The following is a 19,700-nucleotide window of genomic DNA, read 5'->3' on the forward strand; positions in this document are numbered from 1 at the left end:
CGGGAGAAATAGAGTAAGGATGGGGGTGTTTCTTTTTTTGAACCTGATGTCTTTATCTGCCTACAAGACCTTGAGAAAATTAAGAGATGTTGACTTGGAGGCCCTCTAGCTCTATATCCCTTCTACTCTCTATAGTCACCTCAATGCTCTATGGCTAAATGTATTGGATCTGGAAGACAAAGACGAGGAAGTGCATTTCCATGTCCACTTCTTCCGTGCTAACCATCTTTACTTATATCTCTCTTGCACCCTTTCTTATTTCTTTCTCTCTTCTAGGGTCTTGAGTGTAACTTCCCAACACAAGTGTGATGAGTTTTAGTGTTTCTCTGTTTCTCCATATTAACAACCTATAATCTGATAACCATGGAGGGGAGGGCATTGTCACAACACAGCCAAATGCCTTATTGTTGAGTATGGGACACTCGTGTGTATCTGTGTGTGTACATGTCACTGCAATACCTGAGATAGAGTACAGGGGATTGAGAGACCATTGGAGAAACAAAGGATGAATGTGATTGTAATTACTAGGTTTGGCCAGTTAAGCTGATACCTGTTGGAGATGGTGGATGTCCACAAACTTCCAATCAGCACATGGCTCAGAAAACCCCTCTGGGTCCATATTCTTGCAGCATCTTCTTACACAAATGTGCATCCTTGTACCATCTGCTGATTTGGCTACGTGCTCTTTTGTGTCATGAATCCTCCAGTGTGGAGAGAAGAGAGGCATAAATAAGAAAAAACACAGGCATAGCCTTGCCCACCAACCACCCTCAATCCAATTAAGTAAGATGCATACAATAAATGTACAACAATCTCAGGCCGTGGCATTGCCCGAGTCATGTCCTTTTTATTCTTTATTTAGGAAAAAGTAGACACAATAGTGGGTAAATTTCAACAGAGAAGTGTGAGGTTTTTCACGATGTCTCTCGGCCACCCCTCATTGCCTTCTCCCACACCGGAACCCTCCAGGGCATGGCCTACAACTCGCATTGCCAGCAATGGTCAAACATTTTAGTGAGACATGGTGGCACCCCCAACAGATGTCCATCAAAGATCTGGGGTAGGGTTGCCTCCTCGCCACCTTCGCAGTGGAGACAAGTTCCAAGCTGATTACCAATGTTCATGCTAGTGTCACAAAAAGTCACTGAGATATTCTGGAGTCAGCGGGTCTTTAACACTGAGACAGTGTATACGAGTCAGGGCGTTCATTGGGTGTTGGTAGCATAGACATCAAGGAACATAAGGGAGAGAAAACATATCAACTCTTCAATCAATGAGTGGATTTTATACCTTTAACCATAATGTAGTTCCTGCTCTTCCTTAATGCAGCTACCTGGTGAGCACATAGGTGGATCCAAGTGAATGGTGTGGGGGCGAAAGGGGCATTACTATTAATACTCCCAATAAATGTGTGAAAAAACTTTTAAGAGATAAGCGATTCAAATGAAAGATCTTATGCACTTATCACCTAGTGTTTGTGGGTTGTCAGCATTTACTCTTTCTGTGGCTCATGGAATAAATGCATGCATAGACAAAAAAAGGTATTATGTGCGGGCCCGACATTGAACACTGACAGACAAAAGCCTGCAACCACTCCTCAGGAAAGGCTGCTCCTTATGAAACTCTTACAAGCGACATGTAATGCCAGAGATCTCATTGGTGGTAAGCATGACTTTCAGATATAAACTGGCATAGAAATTACTAAAAATAAGTTCTAAGGAAGAAGCAAGTCAGCATGCTGTTTTGTTCTAGGTGTCAGAGCACAGACACGAAGGTGTCAAAGGCCAGACACAAAGTCCTAGTTGAGATGGGACATACAACCTGTCTTTCCTTCAGACCTGGAGCTGACATCCACAACACAGTGTGGTGAAGGTTGTGCTCTAGAAGAGTCAGTGGATATAAAGAGCCCACAGTGTTGGACAGGAGCCTCTTAGATTAGACACACATAACCTTGGGGCATACAAACACAAGCTTCAGGAGAGAGCTGGACCTCTAAATAGCTTGTCTCTAGAACAGTGGGGCACAGACACAGAGCCTTATGTACTCATTGGGATTCCTAAATCTAGCTTGAAAAATCATCCATGACATCATCATAATGCAGACACACAGTGCCCAATACTTTCACTTTGGAAGTCCTAGAGCACCCACAAAATTGAAAGATAGTTCCTAGGAGTCTTAGATCAGACACACCGGCCACAAAGTTTTTATCAGGGAAACTACAAAGTAGACCTAGATAGGGTAGTGGTCACACCTTTGGAATGTGGAAAGTCACTCAGAGATCTAATTCTGAGTGGGCCGAGCAGGCTCACTTAATCAAGAAATCTCAGCCATGGGCTGTATGGTCCTAGAGCAGACCATACAGATCTTATTCCAGGTGTTTTAGAACAGTCAGAAAGTCTAATCTTCTGAGCCAAAGAGCACTTGTACAGAGCAAGGGGTCAAATCTTGGGCGTAGAAGAAGAGTCTCAATATCTTCTGCGAAATATGAGATCAGACCCTTGAAGCCTAAAGGTCTAGCCCTGCATATTCTACTGCTGACACATATATTTAAAAAGCTCATTCTAAGAGTCGCGGATAAGACACGCTGAGCTCCGAGGTCTTATTCAGGGAGACATCCTCCTTGCCTCTTTCAGTGAGCTCTAATCTCATGTTATGAGTTCTAGAGTAGATACCGAGCTGCTTCTGCAGAAACAGAGTCAATGGTATTGTCAATAAAGTCATTGAGCAGACACTGAAGGCTCAATTCAGAAAGTTGTTCTGGTCAGTAGTAGGAAGCTGAATTCTCATCGTAGAGCAGGCCCACAGAGTTCAGAAGTGCATCACTCAAACTACTCCTAGAAAGTCCTGGTCTAAAAGGGATACCCAACCCTCAAGAGCTTGAATGAGTTGTGGTCTAAGTGATAAAGCAAAAACCTACACTGTTACACTCAAGAAAAGGCAGTGAAGGGAAGCTTTGGAGCTGCTGGAAGATGATCTTCTAGGGGAAAGGAGCTATTGTAGGCATCAACAGTGTAGGGTTCATCTTTACCTGGAACCTATTAACTGGAGCAAAACCCAAGATCAAAAGTCCAAGGCACAACGCAAGGGGCTGGGGGAGTTTTGTCCTAGAACTTCTCACTACTTTTTGTGGCGTCTTTGTTTTCAATTGAGCCTCGGAACATGCTTGAGAACAAATTATATGGTGCAGCCAACCTCAAGTTATTTTCTACCTTTTCTTTTTCTTGACGAAATCTGCGCTGTTTGACTGGACTCTCCCCTAGTACAACAATGAGGTAGAGGGACTCCTGCAGAGACTGCATTGCGCACGCATTGTCTATTTGCACATGAGCACTCAAGCTCACCAACAAACACAAGGACATTGCATGGCCTGGTCACAAGGAAGGACTGTCTAAAAGGTTTGACAAAGGAGGACTGCCCTCGCAAAAAAACTGACCAGACAAGCCCAATTTACCACCCATCTTGGCTTATCCTTTCAGTTGGAATCTAGTCAGGTCTTTGGACACAGACCTTAGGGCATACCCCTTTTTCAGAAAATGTGGGATGTCAGTGGTTGGTACCCATGCAAAAAGAACCGATGATTGACAAAATGCTGAACCAATCAAACAGTCACCCCCAGTCACAGATCTGGGTTAAATCCATTCTCTTTTGCACGCCATGCTGAGGGGGGATGAGGGGTGATACCCCAAAACCGGAACCAAGATACTTGTTTCTGGTCCAGGGAGGACATGGCTTGGCAGTTCGGGCTAGACTGTTGCCATGAGTAGCAGGGTCAAGACTGATTTGCATATGGCTGCGGTGGCACGGGGAGCAAAAGAATATTGGATTTAACCCAGATCTCTTGACTGGGGTGAATGTTTGGTTTGTTCCCCATTCCGCCCATCATTTGTGTGTCTTTTGCAGTGATTGGTACCCAGGTACACTGTAGGATTCTGCTTATTGGACAGTCTAATTTTGACCATTACGTATCTCATGCGAGGGATCTTTCTCCTTGCAGCCCTGTCGCAAAATTATACGCTGTGCTATGGAATCAGGGACTATGTACAGGGGGAAGACCAGAAGGCGGATTTCAACTTAAAAGTGGAACTTTATGGACTGACTCTTTTTTCTTTCTAACATGCGGAATTCATTTACATGTTCATGTTGAATATGTTTTATTACATAGGTACCATAGAATACACATGTGAAGGAGTCTGCCAAAGTCTTCCCGGTCCTCCCAAGGCATCGGTCTGTTAGGAATTTTCCCAGTTGAACAAAAGTCACGCTCACCTGGGTGGGAATGCTGTATACACTGTTACTCATTAAGATGCAGATTTCAAAAAAGAAGTAAGAAACACTGACTGATTTTACAGAATTGAAGGTAATAAAGTAGATAGAGTCAGATATAAGTATCCCGGATTTGACACAGCATGTAATGCTGATGTTTATTCATTTTTCTTTTTTGTACGGGCTCCTCATTTTCGCAATAAGGAAATTCAGGCACAGAAGGAGAAGAATTTGTCTAGGATCACACAATGTGTGGTAAAGTAAGAAAGATCAGATAGAAGCACTCATCTCGTGGCTTCACAATAAGCAGTATAGCTTCTAGACCATCTTGCTGACATAAAATGTGTGCTGTACAGTGTGTATTTCGTCAAAGGAGAGGGACTGACACAAATTTCCCCTGCCAGATCGCCACTTTCCCTTGAACAACCTGAAGCTGCCCTGCAGCCGATGGCACCCACACTGTGACATCTGTTGACCAAAGAAGCTCAGAAAAGGGGTATCTGATAACCTCTATTGGGCCCCCTGGCTGCTGTTTAAGTTGTAAAATACAGCAATATTCGGGGTTTAGTGATCCCCTCAGGCATCTGGGGCGTCGTGCTACTGCACCTGCTCCACCAATGGAAGTTACGTCCCTGATGACCCATTCATCATTCATTCATCACCTTTTTTACCCTGCTGAGTCTCCAAAAGTGGAGCATGAGTTTAAGTGGACCCTTGGAAGCTTTGCCTGGTGAGTGGGGACCCAAGCTGCACCCTATCCACAAGGACCCATCGGGCCAAGAGGTCTATCATCGGCAAGACTCAAGAAGAGGAAACACTGTCCACCAGCTCAGGCCAGATGTTTTATTATCCAGCCAGGTTGGGCTGATTCACGTGGGATGTATCTCCTGTGAGGGTCGAGGGGTGCAAATGAAAGAGTAAACGCTGCACAGAAGTCCTTTGGGTGGTTTAGAATCATCAGCTCAAACACCTCCTTCACATTTTTGTGGACAGCCATGTTGCAGCAGATGGAGAATTCAACGTCTGAGGTCTAGACCAGAACTCATGCTTCGCTGCTGCCCGCCTTCTGCCGCTGCCATGAAAAAGTGAAGCAAGGCAATGAGACCCACAGACCTTTCCAGGGACAAATGCACGGAGGAAGGGTTAGAGAAACACATTCCTTCAACTTAAAAGCGAGAAAATCATCTGACACACCCCAAAATACAACAAATACACATCCAGTCAGTTGTCAGCATTCTACACAGTTCTTCTCGCCAGTGGTTGCGCTGTAGGGACGCGCCACCTGGTTCAGGGGATGGGTCCCCTTCTGGCGACAAGCACATCTGCGGCCTAGTAGAGTACGCTTCTGTGAAGTCTCAGGCGTCTCTTCGTCTTGTCTTCCAAATGGACTGAACTGACTAAAAACCCTCTCTTACTCCAGCCTCAAGACCACTGGCCCCTTTTAAGACGAAATTAATATTTTGACTGTGGTAGAGAAACAGAAGATAATTAATGCCAGACGCCTGGTGGCACGTATTGCTGCACCAAGCTGTAAAGTAGCCCCGATGGCTAGGGTGCAGATCATGTGGCTTGTTCTTTAAATCACTGAGTGCGCCGCTGCTAGCTTGCACCTCTTCAAATGTAATCCTGCCACCTAAGCAGAGTAGTTTACTGTTTCCCTCTCTTCTACATGCTCAAATTCTTTTTTCAATTCTCCCTGAGGTTTGTTTACCCCTTTAGCTTACCTCCTTGCTTTGATCTTCGGGGCACTGATGCTGCTTCTCCTGCGCTTTCCCTACAGCTCCTCTACTGTTCGCCCTTGAAAGGGTAGCTCCTACACTAGCAGAAGCCGCTGCTCTCCTGCTTGATGCTTACTTATGTGTGGCTATATCCGCTCCGTTTCTCGCCGGTAGACCAGTGGTTTCCTTGTGATAGCAGCCTCTGGGGTTTCTCCCGGTTTACATTCTCTGTGATCAGAGGTTCTGCTGCTCTTCGGTGTTGTCTGCTTCTGCCCCCGGACCTGTCACGGCTCTCCGGGGTGTTATTTCAGGCTGCGCCTCCACCTGCCTGCCCTGGAGCTGCCCCTCTGCGCTTTTGTTTCTGGCTCTGCCGCTGTCACTGGGCCTGGCGCTGTAACTCCTGGGCTCTCTCCCTCGGCCGCTCAGCTCGGTTATTTCCTGGTCTAAGTGGACTCGGATTTAGCTGCTCATTGGTATTTAATACCGTGCTGCACTCCTTGGGTTGGGCACTCCTCTTTATTCTATCATTTCACGTCCTTCTGCTCTCCCTCCTTCTCTGTTTCCCCACCTTGCCCCAGCGCTTGTATAGTTTTAACTCTTTGGGGGGCGGATCCCGCGCATTCACTGCTACGGAATGCTCAGCTGCTCTCCATGGGCCTGGTCACCCCTTGACCCTGTTATTCCAAGAGTTCCCCTCTCATTCTCTCCCCTGTCCCCTTTGCCTGGTCGTTTCAGGTTCTTCTTGGGGTGGGCGTCGCGTGTTTATTGCTACTTAAAGCCCCGCTGCTCCCCTTTCTTAGATCGGCCACTTCCCCTTCCTGCTTCCGGCTCTGCACCTCGCCTCGGGCTTGTCTCTATTGCCTTAGGCTAAGCATCTCTGCTTGGTTCAGGCCTGTGCGTTTCTTCCGTTGTATCTGGCTTGGCTGCTTTTTTGAGTTACCCTCCTCTGCCAGATTCTGCCTTCCATTGAGTGGGCTTTGGCTGCCTGCCGCTAGCTTTTATGTCCTGCTGCTTTCCCGGGGCTAGGCTGGACTGGCCCATCAGGTACATCGGGCTTGGCTTCTGTCCCTACAGTCGAATGGACTGTTCCATCAGGAACACCAGGCTCTGCTACTTTCACTGCAGTGGAATGGACTGTTCCACCAGGTACACCAGGCTCTGCTACTCTCACTGCAGTGGAATGGACTGTTCCATCAGGTACACCAGGCTCTGCTACTCTCATTGCAGTGGACTGGACTGTTCCATCAGGTACACCAGGCTCTGCTACTCTCACTGCAGTGGAATGGACTGTTCCATCAGGTACACCAGGCTCTGCTACTCTCACTGCAGTGGAATGGACTGTTCCATCAGGTACACCAGGCTCTGCTACTCTCACTGCAGTCAAATGGACTGTTCCATCAGGTACACCAGGCTCTGTTACTCTCACTGCAGTGGAATGGACTGTTCCATCAGGTACGCCAGGCTCTGCTACTCTCACTGCAGTCGAATGGACTGTTCCATCAGGTACGCCAGGCTCTGCTACTCTCACTGCAGTGGAATGGACTGTTCCATCAGGTACACCAGGCTCTGCTACTCTCACTGCAGTCGAATGGACTGTTCCATCAGGTACACCAGGCTCTGCTACTCTCACTGCAGTCGAATGGACTGTTCCATCAGGTACACCAGGCTCTGCTACTCTCACTGCAGTCGAATAGACTGTTCCATCAGGTACACCAGGCTCTGCTACTCTCACTGCAGTCGAATGGACTGTTCCATCAGGTACACCAGGCTCTGCTACTCTCACTGCAGTCGAATAGACTGTTCCATCAGGTACACCAGGCTATGGCACTATCACTGCAGTGATATCAGGCTCTACTGCTCTTACTAGGGTAAGGGCCTACCTTTCCTCTCTTATATGGCTGCTACTCACATATCTAGCTCTCATATTTTCTCCTTCTAGTCTTGCCAAGGTTTTTATGCGAGTCTTAGCTCTTCACTACTAGTGCATAAGGCAGCCGATGCACCCCAATAAGAAAAGCTCAGACACCCCGGAAGTAGGAACATCCCTTTGTCTGTTATTTCTAGCTCCACCCATCCCTAAGGTTTGCCACTATCTTGCCCAATGGTATCTGTTTCTATTCCCTTCACTAGTTGAGCCCAGGGACTACTACCTAAAGACCAATCTCAATCCTCTGCGCTCCCTGGTTCATACCTGCACCTTTTCACAGTTGTTTCAGGCCTCAGGGTGCTCCTGATTTATGCTTGTACCGTCTCATGATGACATCATGCTCTGCTGCACTTCCTCTTCTTGGCTTTCCGGTCAGTTTATACTGAACTTTGCTGATCACCCCTGAGAAAGTCCTGAAACTTTTCCAGTTTAGTCTCACCTTTGTTCTTGTCCCTGGTCAAGCCCCAGCCTCTGATTAGAACCAGTGTGGTCTAATACCAGCCTCTCTTTACCAACTTTCCATAAACAGTGTGCCCCCTTTCCTGCTGCTCTCTCTGAGAGAACACAATGCCATTTCTTGTCTTTTCCCTGGGCCTGGTGGATCTTCTTCCTGCTGCTTTCCGCTTGCTAGCCCAACCTTTCACCCGTTGTCCTCCTTGGGCCAGCTTGGTGTCTTTCCCAACGCATTCTTCACTCTGCTTGTCTCTGTGGCTTAGCTTAGTCTCTTTCCTGTACATTTGCCTTGGGTAAAACTGGCGTTTTTCTATTGTTTCCTAAACAGTCCCAGCTTCTTTCCTGCAACTCTCCCTTAGCTTGCCAGGACTCTTTTCTGATGCTCCTTTTGGCTAGCCCAAACACGTTCCTTGCTGTACTAACCTGGCCCTTTCCTTGGTTCCCTTGTGGGGCTAGCCTGGCCTCCTTGCTGCGGCCCTCTTGAGGGTCTAGGCCTCAACAAATGCGCTTGACTACTTACGGTCCACGCATTTTGCACTTCACCTCAGCTTCACCTCTTAACTTTTTATAACATTTTTTATACATTCTTTTCTAATAAAAAAGAAAAAAATAATATTTTGGGTGCTTGATTGAGTAGGGCCGTGCGACTTAGGCCCTTGTGCAAAAGAATGAAGGAATACAAAAAAAGGCGGAGCCACAAGTTAGTATATGATATTTCCGCAGAGTCTCTGAGTTTTAGGTCTGTTTCTGTCTTCCCTTTAAGTGTAAAAGCAGCAGTTTGTCCCTTGGCTCTCCATCCATGGGTGCTAGGCGATCTCCTTTATCCTCCGGATGTAATCATGCAACTGCTCTGGGTCCTGCATCCCCATGTCCTGGCACACCCACTCCAGGTCCTCCTCGTCGGCGATGGGGATGGAGTTGTAGGCCAGTTCCTCTGAGGGCAGTGTGGTGAAAGTGGTAAACTTGACCCGTTTCCGCTTGGAGGTAGGAGAGTTCAAGGGGTCCTCGGTGTGGTCCCGGGTGGATCCCCCTGAAGAGCCATCCCCCCTGCCATGGACCTGGCTTTGTACACTGGTCTGAGAGCTACCACTGCTGTGATGGTCCCCATGGCAACAGGTCTGGACAGTCTCCAGTGGGTTTCCGGGGCTCTCTGGTTGGGGGGAAAGGTCATTCTGGGCACGAAGAGGCTGCCCGTTGCCCAAAAACACCCAGTGGTGTGAGTGGTCTGTGTTGGCTTGTCCCTCAGGTGGGATACGCTTGTGTCTGTATTTCAACACAAAGACAATGCAGTTGATGAGGAACACCAGAATGGCCAGGCAGAAGACGCCGAGGAGCGCGTACATACCTATCTCAAGGTCTGTCAAGCCCCGGGCCACATGTACGTAGCCTGGAGGGATGGTGGGAAAGTCATCGGTTGCCTGGGGAACGGTGGGCACTACGCTGTCCTCACTGGGATCCAGCGTCTCCTCCACAGCAGTCCTTGCAGTGGTGCCAGCCGCCCTGGAGCCCTTGTCCTCATGCCCACCGGGCATGTCACTGCCCCCTGGATAATCCACTTGCTGCCCATCTTCCTCCTCCTCAGAACCAAAATGTACGCGCACGTGGGCCATGGCGGTGGACAGCACGCTCCGGCGCTTTGTCTTCTGGCAAGCCTCACAGATAACCAGCTCCACCCGCAGCAGGTTGCCTGAGCCTTCCGCCTCTGATGCCACCACTATGGGGAAGGCCTTGTCTGGGGTAACTGACACCACTTTCTCATCCAGGCTGCTGACGACCAGGTTGTAGTCTTTGGGGTCATAAAGAGAGAGGGGGGCAGCAGTGCCATCGCTGTAGGAGATCCACACATTCAGCAGGCCCTCCTGAACAAAAGAGAGAAATTGAAAAATCTGAGTTACAATTCAACATGGAAACACTTATCATCTCAGAGGTAACACCTACTATATGGTACCCGGCGGCTGTAGACACTGGGCTGTTAATACATGATCTGTCATAACACTGTGCCCCTCTCTATAGTGTTAAAAGGCAAAGGGATACCATCTTTAAACTGAGTTATTACCTGATCTAATTTTATTTCACCCCATCTAATAGTATAGAGACATAACTCTACCCTTACTTTCTTTTAAATGAGCAGATGTTGTTTAACATTCATTCAGATACGTTCATACTTTTTACTGCTTACTAAAGGGGGGTGGGAGGTTGAAGGAACTCTGCAGCGATTTACTCCACTCTTCCAGTGGACTACTGCTAAGTGTTAATACAGACATTTAATAGAATTGGAACAGCTTGTGCTTTTTACGTCTCGTTACGTCTAGCGTTTGCTAAGCCGTTTGACCACCCCAATGCCAGAGCAGGACCACTCACTTTTTATGTTAGCTTTTTAAATTGCTTTCATTTCAGAAAGAACAGTTGTGGCTCTATTAACTAGGCACACCATTGGTATGCCTTTGATCAGATGTACAGATGTGGAAAACAGGTATGTCGCTAAGAAGAACTTGTAATGAAGAAATACAATTAGGTAAAAACCGCTATGGAAAAAAAAAGATGAAGCAACACATTATAATTTGAAGTATCCGTAACAAAAATAAAAATAATTTTGAAAAGATATTATGATATATCAAAGGCATTATATGAGGCAAAAGTATATTCTGTTAATTTCTACCGTAGAATGCACTGCATTTTTGATTATGTCATCTGTGGTAATAGCATTATTACAAAGAAATGGCATCACCAATATTTTCATTTAGGAATTCATCTTTATAGATTGCCAATCTGAAGTCATGGAAACTTCTCTCTCCTATTTTGTCCCTTTGTAATGCAAAAAGTATATCACTACATTAAACGTAACTTTTAACTCATGCTGTATTTATTTTACTGGTAGATATCACACACGTTTTTCAACGGAGCACTTCACTATATAGACATATATAGACATCCTACTGGTAGGAGGCTGTGCTTACAGTATCCTAACAATGTATCTATTTATTTAAGAGTTTTTTTTATAGCGCTGGGAAGACCCGAGGGTATAAAAGCACTTTACGTCGATATCTGTTCATAACAGATTACTCATATAATAAGTACAGCTGAACTGAATCAAAACATATCCGAGTATAACAATACCCTTATTTCAACCCCATTATGTAACATCGTCTGTGGTTACAAAGGGACGTGTTCTATCTGTTTCTCCTGTTGAAGAGAGAAAACTCTTGACATCCACAATCTGTTAACACAAGATGATACGGATTGTCTCTTTCTCACGGAGACATGGCTGGGTGAGGGATCGGAACCTGATCTAGCTATCGCCATCCCCCTACGCATGTTATTTCCGTCGAGATCGAATTAAGGGTAGAGGAGGTGGAGTGGCGCTTATTATAAAGAGGCACATTCCTTGCACTATTTTGGCTGTGGACGATTTACCAGGCTGTGAGATTCTTGCCTTCTCCTTAACGCTTTCCCCCCATCAATCCTGCTTGGGGCTCCTGCTGTATAGACCTCCTGGTCCTCTCGGCTCTTTTACTGAGGACATGCTATCGATTATCTCCACACTTAGTCTTAGGGCTAAACACTGCCTAATTCTAGGGGATTTCAACATCCACATGGACAAGGGTGAGGATCCTGAAGTGCAAAAATTCCTGGATATGACATCTTCGTTGGGATTCCATATGTACTTGCAGGCACCTACACACGAGAAAGGGCACATTCTGGATCAAATTTTTTCCACCGTTCCGGTGTCCCTTTCCTCCCTTGCCCCAGTCCTCTGGTCGGACCATTTCCTAGCGGACTTTGTGATAGAACAACATCTGACGACCGCTCGTAAGGTGCAGCGGCAAATAGCGCGTATGCCTAGAGCCTTTCACAAAGTCACCCCAGCCTCGCTTACCCGGGCCTTGGAAACTTATCCTTGTGTTCTTACAGGCAGGTTGGAGGACGATGTGGTGTGTTTTCAGAACTGGCTTACTGCACATCTGGAAACTTTGGCACCACCCTGCCAGGTCAGATCAGAACCGGCAAGAGTGTCGGCGCCGTGGTTCTCTGCTACACTGGCTGGCAAGAGAAGGCACTGTAAGAGGTTGGAGAGAATTTGGCGGAGGCAGTACGATACATCTGCTAAGCAGTCTTATAGAGAAGCAGTGAAGGAGTATCATAGGGAGATCATTGCAGTGAAAAAATCCTTTTTAGCTAAAAGGATTGAGGAAGCAGATAACTCCTGCAAAGAGATCTTCAAGATCGTTAAAGATTTTATCTCTCCCTCCTGCTGTACTCCTACGTCTGTCTTCTCGGAACAATGGATCATGGAGCTTGCAGCATTCTTCACTAATAAAATTCGTACCATCCAGTCGGCCTTGCAAGGAGCCCATAACATCTCGGATTCTGGCTCCGGGGCCGACGGCTCTCTTAATCCCGGGATACGTTTATCTGTACCGGACACGCATACCCCGGGTCCTATTCTTGACTGCTTTCCTGCTTTAGAGCTTCAGGCTTCGCTTGACCTCGTATCCAACTTGAAATCTGGCTCTCCACTTGACCCTTGCCCCGCCAAGTATCTAGCGACCTTGGCACCTGCTCTGAACTTCATCATTAATCCTATTATCAACTTATCCCTGAGTGCGGGCAAAGTCCCTTCATCTTGGAAACAGGCCCTAGTCCTTCCCCTGATTAAAAAGCAGAATGCAGATGCCAAAATGCATGCAAACTATAGGCCAATCTCGTTGCTGCCCGCTCTCGCCAAAATAGCGGAAAAGCATGTACACACCACCTTAACCAACTTTCTAGAGGCTAATTCCTTATTACATCAGTCACAGTCCGGGTTTAGATCTAACCTGAGTACTGAAACTGCTCTACTCGAGGTGACCGAGGCTGTGAAGGAAACTCTGGACAGTGGTGGAAAGGCCTTGCTCATCATGCTTGATCTGTCGGCGGCCTTCGACACCGTTCCCCACGACCTTCTCCTGACTAGACTCTGGGAGATTGGCCTAAGGGGAACGGTGTTCGAATGGTTTCAATCTTTCTTGGCCGACCGCAGACAAGCGATCTGGGCCCCCCCTTTCTCCGCCCCTATGCCGCAGCTTGAGGTGGGGGTCCCGCAGGGATCCATACTCAGCCCCTCCCTTTTTAACATCTTTATGACACCGTTGGCGGCATCTGTGGAGGAGCTAGGGGCTCAGATCGTGTCCTATGCAGATAATACACAGCTCCTGTTCATGTGTGACAGGGGCTGTGATTTCGACGGAGCAGCCATCCGGAAGTGCCTGGAGTTTGTGTTTGATTGGTTCGGGAAAAGCGGCCTCAAATGCAACTCAGACAAATCCGAGATATTGTTTTTTGGCTGTCCTGCCGACCCGAGATGGAAGCTCTGGTGGCCTTCGGCCATGTTCCCCCCTGCCAGCGATTCTGTTACAGCTAAGAATCTGGGCATGTTGGTTGATAACACCCTTTCCTTCAAAGCCCAGGTTGCTGGCCTGATGGGGAAGTGCTTCGCCATCTTAAGGATGTTGAGAAAGTTTTTGCCGTACCTATCTTTGGAACATAAGAAGATAACGGTGCAGGCCCTGATAGGCTCTTGCCTAGACTATGCCAACGTCCTCTACTTGGGTCTTCCTGATTATCTGCTGACCCGGCCTGCAGATAGTCCAAAACTCGGCAGCCAGGGCAATCTTTGGTCTTACCAAAAGAGCCAGGGCTAGCAACCTCCTTGCTACTCTGCACTGGCTGCCGATTCGCAAGCGCATTTCCTTTAAGACCTTAACTACAGCTTTTAAGGCGCTTCACAATCTGGGCGCCGGCTATCTGCAGAGAAGGGTCAATTTCTATCTTCCATCTAGACCCTGGAGGTCGGCTGTCCAGGCTTATGCCATCGTGCCGGCAGTGAGACGTGTTCGCTGTGGAGGTCGCTCCTTCAGTTATCTTGCCCCCCGTCTTTGGAACATGCTGCCCCTGATGTTGCGAACGTGCCCCAATTTGTCTGCCTTTAGAAAGGGACTTAAAACATATCTCTTTGTTCTGTAAGCTGTTCCTGTAGATTCCCAGTGCCGTTTTGGCTGTGTTGTTTGTTGCTGGTATTTGTGGTTGAGGATCGATAGCGCCGGGACGCTCTCTTGAGCAGCTGAGCGCTTTACAAAACCCCCAGTAACATAACATAACATAACATAACATACAGGAGTCATGCATTACACTCTAGCCTGAATGCGCCTCCTAGATGAACATTCTGGGGAACTCCAATGTGCCAAAGTTTTGATACTGTGTGTTCTCAATAGTGGTGAAAAGAACCAAACAGCGCTCTCCCCACCATTGGAAGATGTTGTGTGCCATCTCAAGATGCAACTGCCATTCATGGTCTGCCAGGTGTCGCCGACCGAGCTTGTCAGCCCTGGTGTTTACAGATACTGCCAGGTGGTACACAATCAGGACAATGCCCTGATGCTTAAGCCAACTCCAAAGACACAGTGCTCTTGGCACAGTACCCAGGACCCTACTCTACCCTGCTTGTTGCAGCTGGCATATTAAAGTACACATCCTGGAGGTTCAAGGCAAGAGGTGTGGCGCAGTGGCCAGGGCGACTGACGCTGGAGTCTGGGGCTCACCGTTCGATCCCAGGCACCGGAGGCAGGTCAGCGCAGCACCATGTGACTCTGGGCAATAGCTCGCTTAATCTTACCGAGGGCTCCCAGTGCCGGAACCCAATTTCGGAGGTAGCTTTGTGCTTTACAAATACTGGTATTTCATTTAATTTCATTTCATTTCCAGTATCCCGGATCCAAGGAAGATAGAACTTGGGCCAGTGTGAGCGTTTGTAATCTGTTGTTTCACAGGAAGGCATTGAGAGGGTGAGGATCTAAATAGAACGAAGGCCTCAGCCCTTCTTCAGCATGAGGAATTAGTGGGACTACCAACCCATCCCCACTTCCGAGGCCAACATACCTCCACATCCTCTTTATCCCGTAAGGTCTGTACCTCTTATAGCAAGATGGAGAGCTGCTCCACTGAAGGCCGCTCTCATGTGGGAGGAAGCTATGGTGGTTTGGGGAGAAACAGAAGGACATAATCCTGCTGAAAGTATTGGAGGACCCATCTGTTGGATGCGATAGACTGCCAGTATGCCTCCCACATGGTGGTTGTATCCTGTTATGGGCAAACAAAAGTGTTTTGGAGGCTAATGTGGGTGGGACTGAGAACACTGTCGCCCCTGATGACCGGTGTGATCAATTGCATAACAATAGCCCACAGCCCCCGCTGTGCGAAGGGGCTCCAGGGTGTACCCTACTGCTCTGTTTAAGGCCATAGGGGCCCCTGGCCTGAGAGCTCCTGACTGCGTCCGGAGAATGGGGGGCCCTCCTCCATGTACTTTGCGGGGGCCCATAAAGTTTTGTTATGCCGCTTGGTGTGATGCCTGGTTGATCCCGGTCTCCAACCATGAAATGTATGGGGTGGCTGTTGCGACAGCGGCCCTAAAGAATAACCCTGGATGTACAGAGACTGATGGGGAAACAGGCAAGCAGGGTTCGAAGGCCCAAGGAACGCGATGTTGCTCTACTTTCCTTAAACCGCTAGAAGGCAGAGTCAGCCTTCTAGCCTAATAGGTGGGACGCACCAAAAGGCATAGCCTTAAGGAATGCCTGTGCAGCTTCAGAACAATTAGTGGTTGGAATCCATGCATGTTCACAAAGCACCACGCTAGTGCGCCCCGATTTCCTGAGCAATCTGTAGTATCATGTCAGTCTTAACTACATTCTTGTTGCCATCCTTGTGGTACTAAATGGATTGAGCCAGATCTCACTTGCCATCTCCCAGAGGGCATGGGTATAATGGCCCAACAGGCAGACAGCATTTACCAACCGTAATGCTAAGCTGGTCAAAGGGACTGTTTCCTGAATGCCTCAATACCTTTACACTCCCTAGCTGGAAAAGTTGTGGGAAACGAGTTAGAATGTACCTAATTGGTAAAGGGCTAGACCACCAAATTCTAAGGAATAGGATGGTGCATATGAAAATCCAGGTTGCCAGGTGCAGGTCTGTCTCATCTGTTCACTGGTGGACAAAGGTACAGTTAGCCGTAGTGCCCATAAAGGAGTCACTCAGGGCTTGAATAAAGGGAACTAAGGACTCGTATGCGGCTGATCCCTGGGTGTACAACCTCAGTAAGGACATTTGTCTTAACTTCAATAGAAGGTAACTGTAGGCCTAGAACCTCAGGCACACATCTAATCAAAATGACAAATGAAGCACACTTCTCCCTTGGGGGTCCAAGGGGTGAAATCAACCCAGTGCCAGGGGAAGGATCAAGCCCAAAGCCTCCTTCAAGTCCATGTATACAGTGTTTTCATTGCAATGTGGGTGTAAATCATCTGCATTATCAAAATTTGGTCAGAATCCGGCCAATAAGAGGATGGAGCTCTGACTTTCCTTTAAAAAGAGAGTAGTGGAATGTGGTTAAGTTCTGCTTCAGCTTCTTATGCTTCATCTTCAATTTTGTCTACGGCTTGCCAGACAAGCTCAACCCTGAAGAAGACCTGTTGCCAGGAGCAGCCTCGAGAGCAGCAACGCGTCAGCACCCTCGACTTGGAGAAGAGTGGGACACGTGCGAGGCCTGTGACTCCTTTTGGTACCTAGTGACATACAGCTTTGCTTCAGATCACCTTTGAATGCATGAGGGCACCGTTTTTTTCATGTCGTGGAGTCACGCCCCACGCACCAGAGGTAGGCCTCATGCGGTTCGTCACAGACATCGGTTTGTGACAGTCGTAGTACACATCTTTAACTCTGTAGTCTTTGGTGGGGACATTGTTTCCTTGCACACTGGAAAAGAGTTTAAAAGATTTGTCAGCTGATATAAAAGGGAGAGGAGCACCTGGTCTGCATTTGAAGGAGCAGGAAGAAATGTACAGCCGTCAGCGTGCAGGGGTGGTGCCTATATATGGCTGCGCTCCATCATTTCCAGGGCAGAATGAGGCCAACACAGAACTGCATGATCCAACCTAGCGGCATCCGGACGCACTGCTGTGAAAGCATCCGGACCCGTCTGGCATCTGGCGAATAGCCCAAAGGTGAGGAGTCTGCAGTTAGAGGTATCCATCAGATGTACATTGTTTATCCGTGAATTTAAAAAGTTCTGTTTCAACAGTGATCTTTTCTTTTTTTACTATTTGCCTTTAGACTTGAATGTGCAACAAACATTGCAAAACACATCTTGGCATTGGCATGGTCTGGGTGGAAATGAGATCTATTACAATATGAATTTTAAAGCAATCTAACAGAATTTTGTAAATGGAGAAAGAATAATGAAATAATTCTCTTTTATTGGTGGCAAATATACATGTATTGAAAAAACGATAACATTGCGTATAAGGAATATTATAGTGGATGAAGACCTGACTCTGCATAAAAAACCTGTTTTGCTGATACAACACAGGTGGCCCCTAAACCATACTTTTCAGATCAACTGGATTAGTATCACAAGGGTTGTGGTACGAAAGGTGGTGCATCGGCGCAGGGCTCATATATAGATGACTTGATTTATTATCAACTTTGAAAAGTAAACAGTAAAATGTTTATGACAATAAAGTGCCATATATTACAAACAGAGACAGAATAACAGGTAGGATAAGCATCAGGATTAGTGGTATGATCAGATTAATGGTTAGATTTAAGGGGTTGGTTATAGGTAGTGTTAGAGTAATTCAAAGGTTAATAAACAGCATTACATTTATGCACTGAGATCAGGGGCGTAACACAGGCCCCCGCAGCCCACGCTGTGCGGGGGGGCCCAAAGCTCCAGGGGGCCCCCTCGGCACTGCTTTCTGTCTCGAGGGCTCCTAATTGAACCCGGAGGGGGCCCCTCTACATACCTTGCAGGGTGGCCCCCTCAATTTTCGTTACGCCAGTGACTGAGATTCGAGTGACGTCAGGGTTAAGTTTAGGGTTAGGCTTAGTATGGGGGAGGGTGTATTTTCTTTAGTTAGTAGAGAAAAGGAGGGATAACGGTCTTTCAAATGTATTTGTTGTGAACAGTTTCCATCTGAAACCTATACTGTAGGTGGTTTTACTTGAAAAGGACACAGACCCCACACTCACACTGGTTTTAGCATGGTTCTTCACCCAGGTGACTCCTCGCCAGAAACAAGACATTACGAGGCGGGCTCATGGAGAGCTCTTTTTTGTTCTTTTGTGTGACCTCCAGTGGAATTTATAGAGGCTAAAACAGTGCAGAAGGGATGCCTAATTTTATTATGCAGATGTACTTCTTATTACCACAAAATATATCCCTACAGGATCAGGTTGTTCCGACTCTTTTGATCTACTCTGTATTGCTCAACATGTTTCTGTCCATTCACTGGCCCCGTAAGGTTGTGGGCATTCATTATGACCTATTCTACCCCTGTATAGCCCTGCTCCACAACGAGTACCATGCTGTTCGAATGTGTGCTGTATAAAGGATTAGAAGAATAAGCCTGACCGTAATTATGTATTGCAGAGTTACTGTAAAGAAAATGCAAATTGCATTTTAATTGTGATTCATAATACATATTTCATCAATAGCCAATGGTGCAAAAATGGTACAACAAGGAACACTTTTTGTACGTCTCATCGTCCTTTTGACAGTGGTCATTTGCCACCTTCAAACTCCCCCCACATGATTTCATAATGCTACATGCAGTATATTTGTGAATCTGTGACAGTGTTTCCTGCTTACCTACTCTGAGCTTAGATTATCCCCCAAGGTAAGAGGGCGGAGTTTTGGAAGGATCCTAAATATGGCGTGTATTCACACTAATAATAGTAAGCAAGAGGATACATGAGACTTGTTTGTATTTTTGAAGTCTTCATTCTGAAAATGCGATGTATTTAATACCTGGCTGTACCTTGATCTCAGCATAGCGAATGCCTACATCCCCTGTACCAGAACAACAGATTCTAACCAAATAGTTCTAGTCATTCGTACGACATTCTCTTGGGTCTGGAGGTAAGGGCATATGTTTGTGATGTCACTATAACCCTGATGGCCAGCCAGGGACAATTCTGAGTAACAAAGTCAATACATTCACTTATACTCTATATATAAAATCACTAAATCTCTATACAAAAGTGAGTTCTTTCTTATACGATATCTCAGTTGGAAGCCCACTATTTTCAAAGGTCCCAGTAAAATTAGAGAGAACATAAAACTGCAGAATAGAAGAGATATGGAGTAGCTCTTGTAAATCACTATATGATGTAATTTAACATGTCAGAAGTGATGTAATATTTGAGTTCATAAGCAGTGCATGACAGGGATGCAAGTTATAGTAAGTTGACTAAACTAAAACTGCCTTATTTCAGTGTTTTTGTTTTTTAACGTTACCTTATGT

General features: G+C 46.9%; 1 protein-coding gene across 1 annotated transcript in view; it reads right to left on the reverse strand.

The window, feature by feature from the left end:
• Window positions 1–802: 802 nt before the first annotated feature.
• Window positions 803–19,700, reverse strand: part of TMEM132E (transmembrane protein 132E) — a 1,094,917-nt gene continuing 1,076,019 nt past the window's right edge. Inside the window, exon 9 of the mRNA XM_078679595.1 lies at window positions 803–10,220. Coding sequence (XP_078535721.1) covers window positions 9,168–10,220 — 1,053 coding nt within the window. The 3' untranslated portion in view covers window positions 803–9,167. The remainder of the gene's footprint in view (window positions 10,221–19,700) is intronic.

The sequence above is a fragment of the Lissotriton helveticus genome, chromosome 3_1, assembly GCF_964261635.1.
Source record: "Lissotriton helveticus chromosome 3_1, aLisHel1.1, whole genome shotgun sequence".
Taxonomy (NCBI): Eukaryota; Metazoa; Chordata; class Amphibia; order Caudata; family Salamandridae; genus Lissotriton; species Lissotriton helveticus.